Genomic DNA, 13,598 nt, shown 5'->3' on the forward strand with positions numbered 1-13,598 from the left:
GCCTTTTAAAACTTTACTTATTCTGAGAATTGATGTTTTTTACTTATAATAGACTATTTGTGTTTGATATAATTCTATTGATGATTGTGTTTAAGTCTATTATCTTGGTATTTTTCTCTATCCCATCTATTTTTGTTCCCTTTTTTCCCCTCTTATCTTGCCTGTTCTTGGATTATTTGATTTTTTTCTTATGATTCACTTTTATTTTCAATGTTGGCATCTTAAATATAATCTGTTTTACTTTTTAGGGACTGGTCAGGGATTTATAATATGCATCTTTTAAATTTTCACAGTTTTTAAGTATTATTAAATTTCATTTGTAATGTAAAAAACCTTAGAGCAGTATACCTCCATTTTTCTCTTTCTGGGTTTTGTGCTACTGTTGTCATATTTTTTTCTATATTTGTATTCAATCTATGATGCATTATTTTTGTTGTAAAGAGTTAATTTGTCTTAAGGAAATTAAAAAATGAGAAAATAACTATTTTATATTTATATATTATCTACCTCAGGTACTCATTCTTCTGTATGGATCCAGATTTCCATCTGATATTTTCCTTGTATCTGAAGACTTTTCTCAAAAGCATTCTAGTTGTATTTTTTATTTATTTTTTATTTATTTATGATAGTCACACAGAGAGAGGGAGAGAGAGGCAGAGACATAGGCAGAGGGAGAAGCAGGCTCCATGCACCGGGAGCCCGACGTGGGATTCGATCCCGGGTCTCCAAGATCGCGCGCCCTGGGCCAAAGGCAGGCGCCAAACCGCTGTGCCACCCAGGGATCCCTCTAGTTGTATTTCTTATGGTGCAATTCCATTGGTTTCTGTTCATCTAAAAAGAAGTCTGTATTTTACCTTCACTTTTGAAGGATTGTGTTTGATCTAGAATTCTAAATATGGACCTACCCCCCCCCCCCTTCAGCATGTTCTGTTGTTTTCCTGGCTTGCATATTTTCTGTTGAGAAGTCTGTTGTAAATATTGTGTTTGTTTTCCCTTATTAAATGTGTCTTTTTTCCTTCTTGACAGCTTTTAAGATATTTTTTTTATCACTGATGATCAGAAATTTAATTTAGATTTTTTTTTGTTTTGTTTTTTGTTTTGGGTTCACAGAATTCTTTGGATCTAAGATGTAGTATTGTTCTCATGACATTTGGAGACAATTTGGCTATTTTTCAAAAACTTTTTTTTTTTTTTTTATTCTCCCTTCTGCCTTTGGATACTGGGACCCTGATTACCTGCATATTAGAGTGCTTGATAGTATTCTGCTTTTGACTTTATTAATTATTTCAATTTAAAAACCTCTCTGTTCTTCAACTTGTATAATTATATTGTATGTTGTCAAGTTTCCTAACTTTTTTTTTTTTTTTTTTTGGACTGTGCCTAATATTTACTGTCAGACTTATTTAGTGAGTTTTTAATTTTGTGTTTGGAAATTTTTATGCTTTTATATTTTTCATTTTTTAAGTTTGGTTTTTCCTTTAAATTCTTGACCATACTTAAAATAGCTGTTGTAAAATGATTTTTGATATCATCATCACTTTCATGTCTGGGTTTCTTTTCACTGGTTTTTCTCCTATCTATCTACATCTTTGAATGTCTGGTATTTTTTTATTGGCTGTTGGATTTGTGATTATTATGTTGTTGAAAGTCTGGATTTCGGGATCCCTGGGTGGCGCAGCGGTTTAGCGCCTGCCTTTGGCCCAGGGCGCGATCCTGGAGGCCCGGGATTGAATCCCACGTCGGGCTCTGGGTGCATGGAGCCTGCTTCTCCCTCTGCCTGTGTCTCTGCCTCTCTCTCTCTCTCTGTGACTATCATAAATAAAAAAAAAAAAAAAAAAAAAAAAAAGAAAGTCTGGATTTATTTCCTGAAAGAGCTGAATTTTGTTTTGGGTGGCAATTAAGTTACTTCTAGATGAAGTGATGGTGATAGTGATGATCATATTTTTGAGACTTGATTATTTTGGTTGGGTTAGAGCAGTTTTGATGCTAGCATATGCCTAGTTTCTTACTTTTGAGGCATGGCCCTTCTGTGGTCTCTATTGCCAAAGATGTTTTAACAGTGTTTTCACCCTGACTGTTTAGAACTAGACTGTCTCCCAGCTTAATGTGAGCTGTTAGAGTGATAGGTCTCTTACTAGAGATATCTTAACTATGAGATATCTGGAGTTATTTTTCCATAGAGCCTTTTTGATGATCTGTTCTCATAAATTCCAGATGCCTCAGCCATTGCGGGCCTACTTCATTTGTTTTCCTAGCTCTGTGCTACCTTTTTTGTCCAGTGTTTGAAAGTAGTAGTTTCATATTTTTTGTCTAGTTGTTTATGGTAGAACAACATTTATGGTGCTGCTTATATTTTAAATGTCAAATTTGTTTGTGTGTATTATCCTAGTATCCTAGTTCAGGGGTCAGCGGACTTTTTTTTTTTTTTTTTAGGATCAGAGTAGTTATTTCAGGTTTGTGGGTTGTATTGTCTCAGTTGCAGCTACTCAGCTCTAACTAGTTGTAATGTGGAAAGAACAACAGACAACATGTAAATAAATGGACAAAGTTGTTTTACTTTACAATAAAGTTTTGCTTTATTCATAAGAACAGTTGGCCAACCCATGGGGTATAGTTTTTCAGCCCCTTGAACTACTTGACTGAAATACAAATGATATTAGGGGCAAAAAATCTTATAATTGGAAGGAAAGAGTCTGAGATTCATATTTAAGGTTTGAAAGGAATCTTACAAATCCTGTTGTTCAGACAACCCTTTGATGTTTGAAACCACATCCAGTATTAACAGCTTCTCCTTAACACCTCATATCTTCTGCTTCTCAGGGATCTCAGCCAGGGTGCCTTTCTTGAGAAACCTCTCACTGTTGTTTTAATCATCAGTTCTCTGCTATCACTTGGGTCAGTGCTGAACAAATCTAATCCACCTTCCACATAGGAGTCTTTCATATAAATGAAGACTTTACAGATTTATTCAGAGTGTTAACTCCATATTAAATTCATTCAGCTTAATTGTGCCTTTATTTTATTTTTTGCTACCATGTTTATTTGCTTGAAAGGTTTGAACATGAAGCCATATAACCTTCTAGCCATATGACATGTTTCCATTTCCTCACCAACCTTGACCTTCATATGTTAATTTGTTGTAGTTTATCTAGATTCTCTCAAACTGGAGCTGGGAGCTGAAAGCAATATTGATTAGTGACTTGCTATGTAAGATCTGTTGTGTAGGATCTGCATACTCTGTTTATATTAATGTAGCTTAAGACGGCAGTAACTTTAAAGTAGTTATTTCACATTGTTTAATTATATTAAACTTAAATGTCAAAATCTTTGAGCTTTTTTCACTCATACTTTTGCTAAACCAGCTTCCCATTTTTTATCTTTATGTTTTTGAGTTAGTATTGGTAAACAGGGCTATAAGGAAATTACAATTTAGGAAAAAAGTTATTATGAATCATCAAAAATATACACGTTAGAGGACATCTTTGATATACAGCTTTATTGTATGGAGAGTTATGTTGCATTTCTCACAATGTGGAAATAATATGTTAGATGGGAGTGACATGGGAGGCACAGTGTCCTGTTGCCCTCAGCCCTTTTGCAGAGGAAATGAATCCTTGGCAAGCTGCTTAGGTATGGGTAGGAAGAATTGGGCAGACCTAGGTGAGAGGGAGCATGTAACGGGAAGTATGTCTTTGCTTAATTGAAGATTTTTTATTTTTGTTTATGCTTTGTCTTAGAGAAGGAGAGGGGGAGGGATGAGAGGGGAGGGGGAAAAAAAGGAGAATATTAAGCGTGGAGCTCAATGTGGGGGCTCAATCTCATAATTGTAAGATCATGACCTGAGCCAAAATCAAGGGTCAGATGACCCTTTATTGAAGTTTTAGTATTCTAACAATGGAGAAAAGAAACAGCACCACAATATTGTTAAGATGTGGCAAATAACCTTTTGACTTTTGCAACACAATTTATGGGATACTGAATTATTCTTAAGCTTAGAAATTTTGTAGAATCAATCTGTAAAATGGTACAAGTGGATTTTTAAAAAAGATTTTATTTATTTTTCATGAGAAACACAGAGAGAGAGAGAGAGAGAGGGAGAAGCAGGCTCCCTCTGGGGTGCCCAGTGCGGCGCTGGATCCTGATCCCCGGACTCCAGTATCATGCTAGGATCATGCCCAGAGCCGAAGGCAGATGCTTAACTGCTGATCCACACAGGCATCCCCAGAAGTGAATTCTTAATAAATATTAGTGACTTATTGGTGCACTAAATATATTTTATTATTACATTTTGGTAATTGTTTTTTTAAATTAGAAATGTATTCTTACATAGTTAAGAGTGCAAATGGTTCTACAAGGCTTATATGAATAATATTCCTCTGCTCCTGGTCCCTATTTTACCTTTTCTAAAGGCAAACATTTTCATCCCCTTTTGTTGATTATCTGAATTCTTACTTATTAAATGTTTCTAAATACTAAGCTTATAGTTACTTTTAAGGTTTTCAAAATCTGGACCTTTTGCTTTTTTTTTTTTTTAAAGATTTATTTATTTACTCATGAGAGACATGGACTGAGAGGGAGAGGCAGAGACATAGGCAGAGGGAGAACCACACTCCTCCCAGGGAGCCTGATGTGGGACTCGATCCCGGATCCGGGGAAGATCATGACTTGAGCGAAGGCAGGCGCCCAACTATTGAGCCACCCAGGTGTCCTGTAAATTGGGTTTTATCTCTCCTTTCTCCATAGCTAGGATTCAGTTTTTTAGGTTTTATAAATTTCTTTATCTCTTGGGCATCAGCTTCTTAGCCCTCAAAATCTTGGTGCTCTCATCTCCTCTTGTACCTACCATTCTGGTTTTATGATTTAAGGGAAAAACAAAACAATTTCTTTACTGATGTTTTAGAGGGATTTAAGACAGAGCAAAAGCAGATGTGTGTGTTTACCCTGGTGTCTTTACCTGGAGCTGATTAGTTATGTTTTAACAGAAGTTTTCTATTATCCCTGACTTTTTTCCTTTCTGTGACTCAAGTTGAGGGATGATTTAATATGTTTGCTGTATTTCCCTGTTGTACTAGCATAGTAACCCTATCACAGGAGGTTGTGAGGTGAGGCAGATTTGGAATTTCCTAGTGCCCTTAGGTTAGTCCCTGATGATCACAGCCGTCTTTTCTGCACACCTTCCTAGAATCCTTCTCAGGATTGATATTAAGGTAGTTGTTCTCATGTTTGAGAAGTCTTTCGCTTACCTATTTCTTGAAAATCCAAATCTTCTGGCAGCTCTCCTATTCCTGCTGATAATTCTAAGGCATATAATTAAGAGTTCAGTCTCATTTACAAGTTGCCTTTGTGAGTGGGATGTAATTAGCCTGGGCCAGGAGACTTGAACTCATTTATAATATCTAGGTCAGCCATATCACTTTACAGGTCAGGAAGCTATGATTCCTGAGATGGAGTAGATTTCCTAATACCATAAGGTATTAGGATAAGTAGTTGAAAAAGTGGGACTTGAACCTAGATCTTCTGCCCTCCAGCCAGTGTTCTTTCTATGGTACTACACCCTGAGTTCATTCATATCAAGGCCTGTTACTTTTGCTCTGTTTGATAACCACTAAATATAGTTTTAACTCTGAGGAGCCACACTGCAGGTATATACTGTTGGTTGTGTGGGTTCTGATTGTGATGGGTCAGTGCAAATAAATGACTTCCATTGGGAGAATTTATCAGCCCATTTCCTATGTATTGTGCTTAAAGAATAGCACCTTAAGAAACAGTATAAATTTTCTTTAAATACATTCCTGCTGTTAGAAAGTGTATTTATCCTGATTCTGTTGTAATCTTTTAAATTCCAACCGTTCTGAGCTATAGCCGCCTTCTCTTTAGGCCAGGGGAGTCTCTACCAATTAAGTTCAATTTTCTGAGGATCTTGACTACTTATACAATAGATGCTAGCCATTGATGAGAAAATTTCCCTGCAATCCTGCAATCTTTCTTGCTTTTATTAGAATTGTTTTTTTTTCTTGGTTTGTTATACATATCCTCTAAAAATTAGCTTGTGTAGATAGTCTTATAGTTATAGTGGTAATATGTAAAAGAAGGCATATAATTATCTGAGTGAAATTTAAAAAGTCTCTTCTATTCATGGGATGGTGTGTGGGCACTCTTGTACTAGTTTTCTTAATACCTCAGGAAGACTAAAGAAAGATTCATGAACTTTCTTAAATTAGAAAGTATGGCCATGAGCTCTTGCCATTGCTAAATTGAGTTGATGACAGTTTCTTTGTACTATTTTATAATCCTCTAGGGCTAATTTTTACCATTAGCCTTATGAAGCAGCATGGCAGAGTGGGAAGGAATTTATGCTTTAAATGCAGTTATGCTTTTAATCCAGTTATATTTGGGATCTGCCATTTGCTGCCTTTGTAGGTAGGGGAGAATTATTTAACCTTTCTGCGTCCTAATTTCTTTAGCTGTCTATGAAGATTAGAAATTATATGTGAAGATCTTGGTATATTGTTTAATGTTAGAAATTACATACTGTTTGTAAATAGGTGATGGTTGTGGTTGTTACTACATATATCTATCTCTCTATATATGATTGTTACTATGTATATGTGCATGCTGGATTTATTCCTTGTATATTTTAATTTCATCCTTTTGAGTTTATATTTTATTTCTTTTTAGATTTTGTTTATTTGACAGAAAGACCGTGTGTGCGCACAAGTAGGCAGAGCAGGCAGGCAGAGAGGGAGAAGCAGACTCCCTGCTGAGCAGACAGCCCCACATGGGGCTCCATCCCAGGGCCCTGGGATCATGACCTGAGCCAAAGGCAGACACTTAACTGACCAAGCCACTCAGGTGCCCCTGATTTTATATTTTAAAAACTGATTTTATATTTAAGTGTTATTTTAAACTTAAATATAATTATGGATTGTCTTTGGCAGTGAGAAATAACTGCATTTTGGGATAACTTGCATCTAGAAATACTTTAAAGAGTTTCTTCATAATTTTGAAATTAAAGAATTTTAAGTCTTGGAAGATCTATGCTTTTGTCAGAAATTGGTCCATAGAAGTTTGTGTGGAGGGACACCTGGGTGGCTCAGTGGTTGAGTGTCAGTCTTTGGCCCAGGTTGCGATCCTGGGGTCCTGGGATCGAGTCCCACATTGGGCTCCCTGCAGGGAGCCTGCTTCTCCCTCTGCCTATGTCTCTGCCTCTCCCTGTGTCTCTCATGAATAAATAAATAAAATCTTTGGGAAAAAAAGAAGTTTGTGTGGAATTGCTTCTTAACTATGAACATGATCATGGTATATGAGGACATATATTAGTCTAAGTGAATATACGTCCAATATAGGGATTTCTTTTTTTTTTGGACAGTATTTCGGTATCACTACGTTGTCTTTGGTCTTATCAAACAATAATTCGAAGTTTAAAGCGAAGTCTTTGAACATTCACTTTATGCTTAGTTATCTCTGTTAGGCTTAAATGGTGTTTCATTGTTAATTTTCCAGTGAAGACTGGTATAATGATATTTAATTTTAGCTTTAAGGTAAAGGAACTAAATTGCTTTAAAATAATTGGACATTTTCCAGTTTTTCCAACTGAATTAGTTATGAAGTGATTAAGTTTGTAGGCTTGTTATGTCCCTTCTGAATTCTGTCACTTGCTAGAACAACTCCATAAAGAATATAGAGCAGATGGCCATGGCTTCCCTTTATCAAAACTGAGACCAGGGAAGCACTGATAGGAAGTTAGTGCTAGGATTAGGAAACCATTCTTCTGAATCAAAGCCAAATATTTTGTTTGCTGAACCATCCTGGATGTTACAGGTAAAAGTATTCTAGTGAGTAAATTGCTGTGCATAGATTTCTTGGGGACTGGCTCATCTGATGTTTAAATTTCTGATAGATCATAATTTTCTAACCTTTCAAATATAGTTAATGTAAATATTAGTAATTTATATTTATTGGTATCTTTCATATCTTTCAAAGTTATTAGTCTTCTACCTTTCTGATTTCAACTGCCCCCTTTTAGTCTTTTTATTTAGTTTGTTTCTTTGACATTTATTTAAAAATTGAAGGTAGGTTTTCTGTTTAAAACACAGACATACATATACATTACTTTTGTTTAAAGAAATAAAGGAACTTGTGTGGTAGAAAAATGCAAAAGGGGTATGAACAAAGAGAAATGTACTATCATTACTAGTAATGATAGCAGTATCACTTATATTTTTTGCCATGTGCCAGGCGTCATTATAAGTATTTTAAATACGTACTTGTTTAATCAACTCTGTAAATACTGTTATTCTCATTTTCGTGGTGAGGTGACAGAGGGACAAAAGTTAAGGTAACTTACTAAGTACTTGCTACTTATAGTTAGTAAATATGGAGCTGGTGTTCAAACCTGAAGGCTGGCCCCAGGTTATACTTGGGATGAAATAGATGATAATGGTTTCCTTTAAGCTGAGAAAGGGCTGCATATTAGTACAGGGTCATGCCATACTATTAAGTTGGCAGTTATTTAAACAACTATTGACAGAAATTGACTTGGGTGGGATGGGGAGGGGAAGATGAGTAAGGATCCAGTGCCAGGGGACACATGGACTGTTTCATCCAGAATTATGTTATGAATCCATTTTATTGTCACTTTTGAATACATAGTTGTAGTTTATAGCTATTTAAATAAGGAATTCATCTTTTGTGTTGAAACACCTTTGAATTTTAGTTCCTTAGACCTCTTAAGATTTAAGAAAATTTAAAATATAAACGTAGGTAATAGAATGAAGATCCAGGTTCTGCTCTCAGCTGGTTTAGTGTCTTTGTTTTATTTTATTTTTTTTATTTTTAAAGATTATATTTATTTGTTCATGAGAGACACATAGGCAGAGACATAGGCAGAGGGAGAAGCAGGCTCCATGCGGGGAGCCTGATGTGGGACTCAATCCCGGGACTCCAGGATCACGCCCTGGGCCAAAGGCAGTTGCTCAACCGCTGAGCCACCCAGGTGTCTCTAGTATCTATGCCTTAAAATGTGTTTAGAAAACAAGACAAAACTACATTAAGGAATTGTTCTAGAAGCAAAGCTTTTCTGTGTGTAACATGCTAAAGAACATGCAGAAATTGCTGATAACTTGTGTCAGTTTCATTAGTAGCTTGCTTTGGTGTTAATAATGAAACACTATGAAGCTGTGTGCTCACCACTTTCCTGATTAAAGAAGATTCAGATTGTAGCTTCTGCATGGGAAGAAATTGAGATCCTTTGAAAGAAGTTCTTTCACTTTTACAAACTTATTTTTTAAACTCTTAACCTGATTTCTAAATATAATTTATGAATCAAATAAGGATGAACAGCAAATAGTTTTATATGATGGACTTGATAGTAAATTTTTGGTAAAAATAGTTCAACTGGAAATAATCATCTGTAGTAATTTGGTATTTAATATAAAGAGCTATGTAGTAATCTTAATAGAAAGAAATGAGTTTTTTCTCCCTTTAAAAATCAAGGAAGAGGGCAGCCTGGGTGGCTCAGTGGTTTAGGGCTGCCTTCGGCCCAGAGCCTGATCCTGGAGACCTGGGATCGAGTCCCATGTCCGGCTCCCTACATGGAGCCTGCTTTTCCCTCTGCCTGTGTCTCTGCCGCCCCCCCCCCCCCCCCCCCCCCCCCCCCGTCCCCTCTCTGTGTCTCTCATGAATAAATAAATAAAATCTTTTAAAAAAAATCAAGGAAGATTGACAAATATTTTTCACTGAGAGAAATCTTATGTGCAGTAATGTAAATATTGCAAATTTGCTTATCTGTATGGAAGCTTGTTTTTTGTGTTCTGTAAGAAGAAATATCAAAACCATTGTAATTTTCTTGTTTTTTTCCAGGCTGAACTCACGGGAATCAAATGGCGTAGGTACAATTTTGGAGGGCACGGGGACTGTGGACCCATAATTTCAGCCCCAGCCCAAGATGATCCAATCCTGTTAAGTTTCATCCGCTGTCTGCAAGCCAACTTGCTGTGTGTATGGCGTCGAGATGTCAAACCAGATTGCAAAGAATTATGGATATTCTGGTGGGGTGATGAACCCAACCTAGTGGGTGTAATACATCATGAACTGCAGGGTAAGTGTTTTGTTTTTTCTTAAAAACTGTTAGCGTCATATATATATATATATATATATATATATATATATATATATATATATATTTATATTAATTTGTAATATATATATATATAAATAATAGTAAATTTCAAAAAGAATTTATTAAGACTTGCTGAGAAAAATCCAGGTGTTCAATGGCTGTCTCAAAAGGAACATCCTCACTCTTACTCTCTTCTTTCTACTCCCATATTTTCCCCCCCAAATTGTCTTGTTCTTTTTTTTTTTTTTTTTTTTTGTCTTGTTCTTTTCCAGTCATGCTAGGAACCAGAATCTGTGAACCACTGTTACTAAAGGAAATACTGTGCCTCCTGGGTGTTTTGGGGTGGAAATAAGGCAAGATCTACTGTTTTAAAATGATAGTGCATTGTGAGTAATAAGCAAGTCAATGAAATGAGCAGAATTGTTTTTTCTTGAACTGTGGCTGTTCTGGTTCATTACCAGCTGAACTCTGGTGGAAAATTATAAAGTGATAACAAAATTTGTGTAAGCGTTATTGGACAAAATTATGAGATGACATTGGATAGTATTTTGAAGAAAGATTAATATAAAGAATCTGGTCTAATTTTGATATGGCAAGTTTTCCTCTGTTTTGTTCCTGTTTTTTATATAATTAGGTGATTCCAGGAGATACTTGCTCCAGTGTTACCTAATTTTTAACTACAGATTACATCTGATATCTGGAAACTTTGAATTAATGTAAGATTTCATAATTCTAAGCTACTTTTTATATTTACTACAGATTTATAACAAGAGGAAATTTTATGAATATTCTTTGGATGTCTGGTCAGAATTTTTCACTTCTTTCCATCTAGTATGCTAAGAATTTTTCTAAATCAAAATTAATTACAATCTTTAATTAGGGTGGTGCATTAACTCTTTGATATCTGTCTCCTAGAGCCAACTTTTATTATGTCCAAACTACTCTATATTTTGTTAGTTTGTGGCTGAAAAAGTTCAGATAGTGTTTGAAATGTTTTGTTAGTTGATATATTTAATATTTTTTTTAAAGGAAGGAGGAAAACTAACTTTCATATTTGAGGGTCTGTTCTAAGGTGTGTGAAAATGCCTAAAGGATTTCCTTTCAACTTTTGCTTGATACCTTCCTAGCTTTCCTTTGCAGCCATTTTATATCTGTGATATCCCTTGCCACAACAGCCAGAGGGCAGTAAACCACAGTGGACTAATTGAGCTGTTTACCTTATGGTCTATTTGTCTGTTCAAAGCAAACGTTCCCCCCATAGTTTGTAGAGTACTTGGTTTATAAATATAAGAACCCAGTCTGGGTAAGACTGCTTCCTTAGCTGGTTAGTCAGCAGAATCTCAGAACATATATATTTATTAGCAAAGCTTATTTCATGTAGGTTAGTAGTAAATTGAGGTAAAATGAATTTAACCACATCTGGATTCCATTTATCAGGATTTTAAAAATAAGATAACCCCAGAAGATAATTATAACATTTGTATTTGTCCATTTAAGTATCAAAACATATATTTTGTTCTAAAGTTTTTTCCCATGTAGAAGAGGGAATATAGCATATTTGTTTGTTCATTGTTTATTTTTTAAGATTATTTCTGATTCTTTTTTTTTTTTTTTTAAGATTTTATTTATTTATTCATGAGAGAGACAGAAGGAGAGAGGCAGAGACTTAGGCAGAGGGAGAGGCAGGCTCCACACAGGGAGCCCAATGCGGGACTCGATCCCAGAACCCCAGGAGGCAGTCACTCAACTGCTGAGCCACCTAGGTGTCCCAGATTATTTCTGATTCTTAATCTTCCATTTCTCTACCCCATATTGATACCTTATGTCTTAACTTTTTGGTCTGGTCTTTATTTTTTAGCAGCATAAATTACCACTTTATAATAATGATGAAACCAAGCCCAACTATTAATTAGACTTATTTACCTGGTGTGGGGGGTAAAGTTATTTGTCCATACCAACAAAGAAAATGATCAATGTTATTAGAAATAATTTATCTTATTATTTTATTATTTTAAAAATTTTTATTTATTTATGATAGTCACAGAGAGAGAGAGAGAGAGAGAGAGGCAGAGACACAGGCAGAGGGAGAAGCAGGCTCCATGCACTGGGAGCCCGACGTGTGGGATTCGATCCCGGGTCTCCAGGATCGCGCCCTGGGCCAAAGACAGGCGCCAAACAGCTGCGGCACCCAGGGATCCCTAGAAATAATTTATTAAGTTACTGTGTTACTTCTCATGGACTGTGTTATCGAGTCAACAAAAAGATGTAGGCTATAAAATTTTTATAGTTGCTTTAGATTGTACATATATTTCATTGATATATTAAGTATCCTTTTGGTAAAGAATAAGGAAAGAGTGACTTTTTTCTGAACTGTTTTTACAAATCACAGAAACACTACATTTTAATGAGAAAAGTAGAAAAACAGAACTGCCAAATGAAGAGAATAAAAATCCTGAAGTCTGAAACAGAATTTTAATATTTGGTATTTTTATGTGTAAGTGGAGTTGGTATCATACTGTTTTGCAGCAGTCATTTTCACTTAATATATTGTGAATGTTTTCTCATGAGAATGATTATTTTTTATTTTTAATTTCTTTCCTATTGAGTCTGAAAACAGTGTAAGCTGTTTGTTGTTCTCTTGTGTGCTACCAGGAAACTATTCCAGTGATGGAACAGTCATAACTTTGTTAAATATGTCTATTCTTTTTGATATGTCAGATTGGGGAATGTTACTGGATCAAAGCGTGTGAAGTATCCATCACTTAGTAAGAGTGGTTGAAAAGGGTAATTTTATGTGGTTCAACTTAATATTAGAAAGTACTTGAACTTATTTAGAAAAATGAATGGCGTAAGGACAACTTTATTTCAAGTGAGGGAGAATATGTATGACAGGTAGAGTGATCACGAGAAAAAGATACAAAGGAAGTCTTTTAATTGGTAGTTATACAAATTGAGGGTATCTTGGAATCTGTTTTGGTCTTTAAGTAAGAGTCATTTCATTTTAGGTAAAATAAATTTTAACAGAGCCCTGTAAACATTAAGCATGAAGATACCATTATTGTAACATTTTTTTGTGGGAACATCTTGCTATTTCTTAAAATGCTTTTTAATTATGTTATTTGGTAGTTCCCTTTGTCTTTACGATGTACCCAAAATAGCATTCTACTAAGAAACCTCACAGTGCAATACAATACCAGAGCAACCGTCTTTGATTTAATATGTAAAGTATCCTCATAGAGAATAATCCTGCAGGTTAGACCCACAGTTTAGTTTTAAATTACTAGATTTTTTTGTTTAAATACTTAAAGTATCTATAAAATTGAACACTAAAATACATTTATAGGCTATCCACATCACATGGATAAACATATTTGGGCCCGTGTCGGAGAATTGCTATTTATCTTGTCTGGCATAGTAGTTCAGAGCATGGATGGGTTTGAATCCCTGCTTAGTTGCTTGCTGGCTGTGTATCGTTGAT

General features: G+C 35.3%; 1 protein-coding gene across 2 annotated transcripts in view; it reads left to right on the forward strand.

The window, feature by feature from the left end:
• The window catches only part of MED13L (mediator complex subunit 13L), a 302,281-nt gene that overhangs the window by 24,025 nt on the left and 264,658 nt on the right, over positions 1 to 13,598 (forward strand). For both annotated transcript variants that reach the window (XM_041728660.1, XM_041728661.1), the window contains exon 2: positions 9,862 to 10,099. In XM_041728660.1, coding sequence (XP_041584594.1) covers positions 9,862 to 10,099 — 238 coding nt within the window. The remainder of the gene's footprint in view (positions 1 to 9,861; positions 10,100 to 13,598) is intronic.

Source organism: Vulpes lagopus, chromosome 14 (assembly GCF_018345385.1).
Source record: "Vulpes lagopus strain Blue_001 chromosome 14, ASM1834538v1, whole genome shotgun sequence".
Lineage (NCBI taxonomy): Eukaryota > Metazoa > Chordata > Mammalia > Carnivora > Canidae > Vulpes > Vulpes lagopus.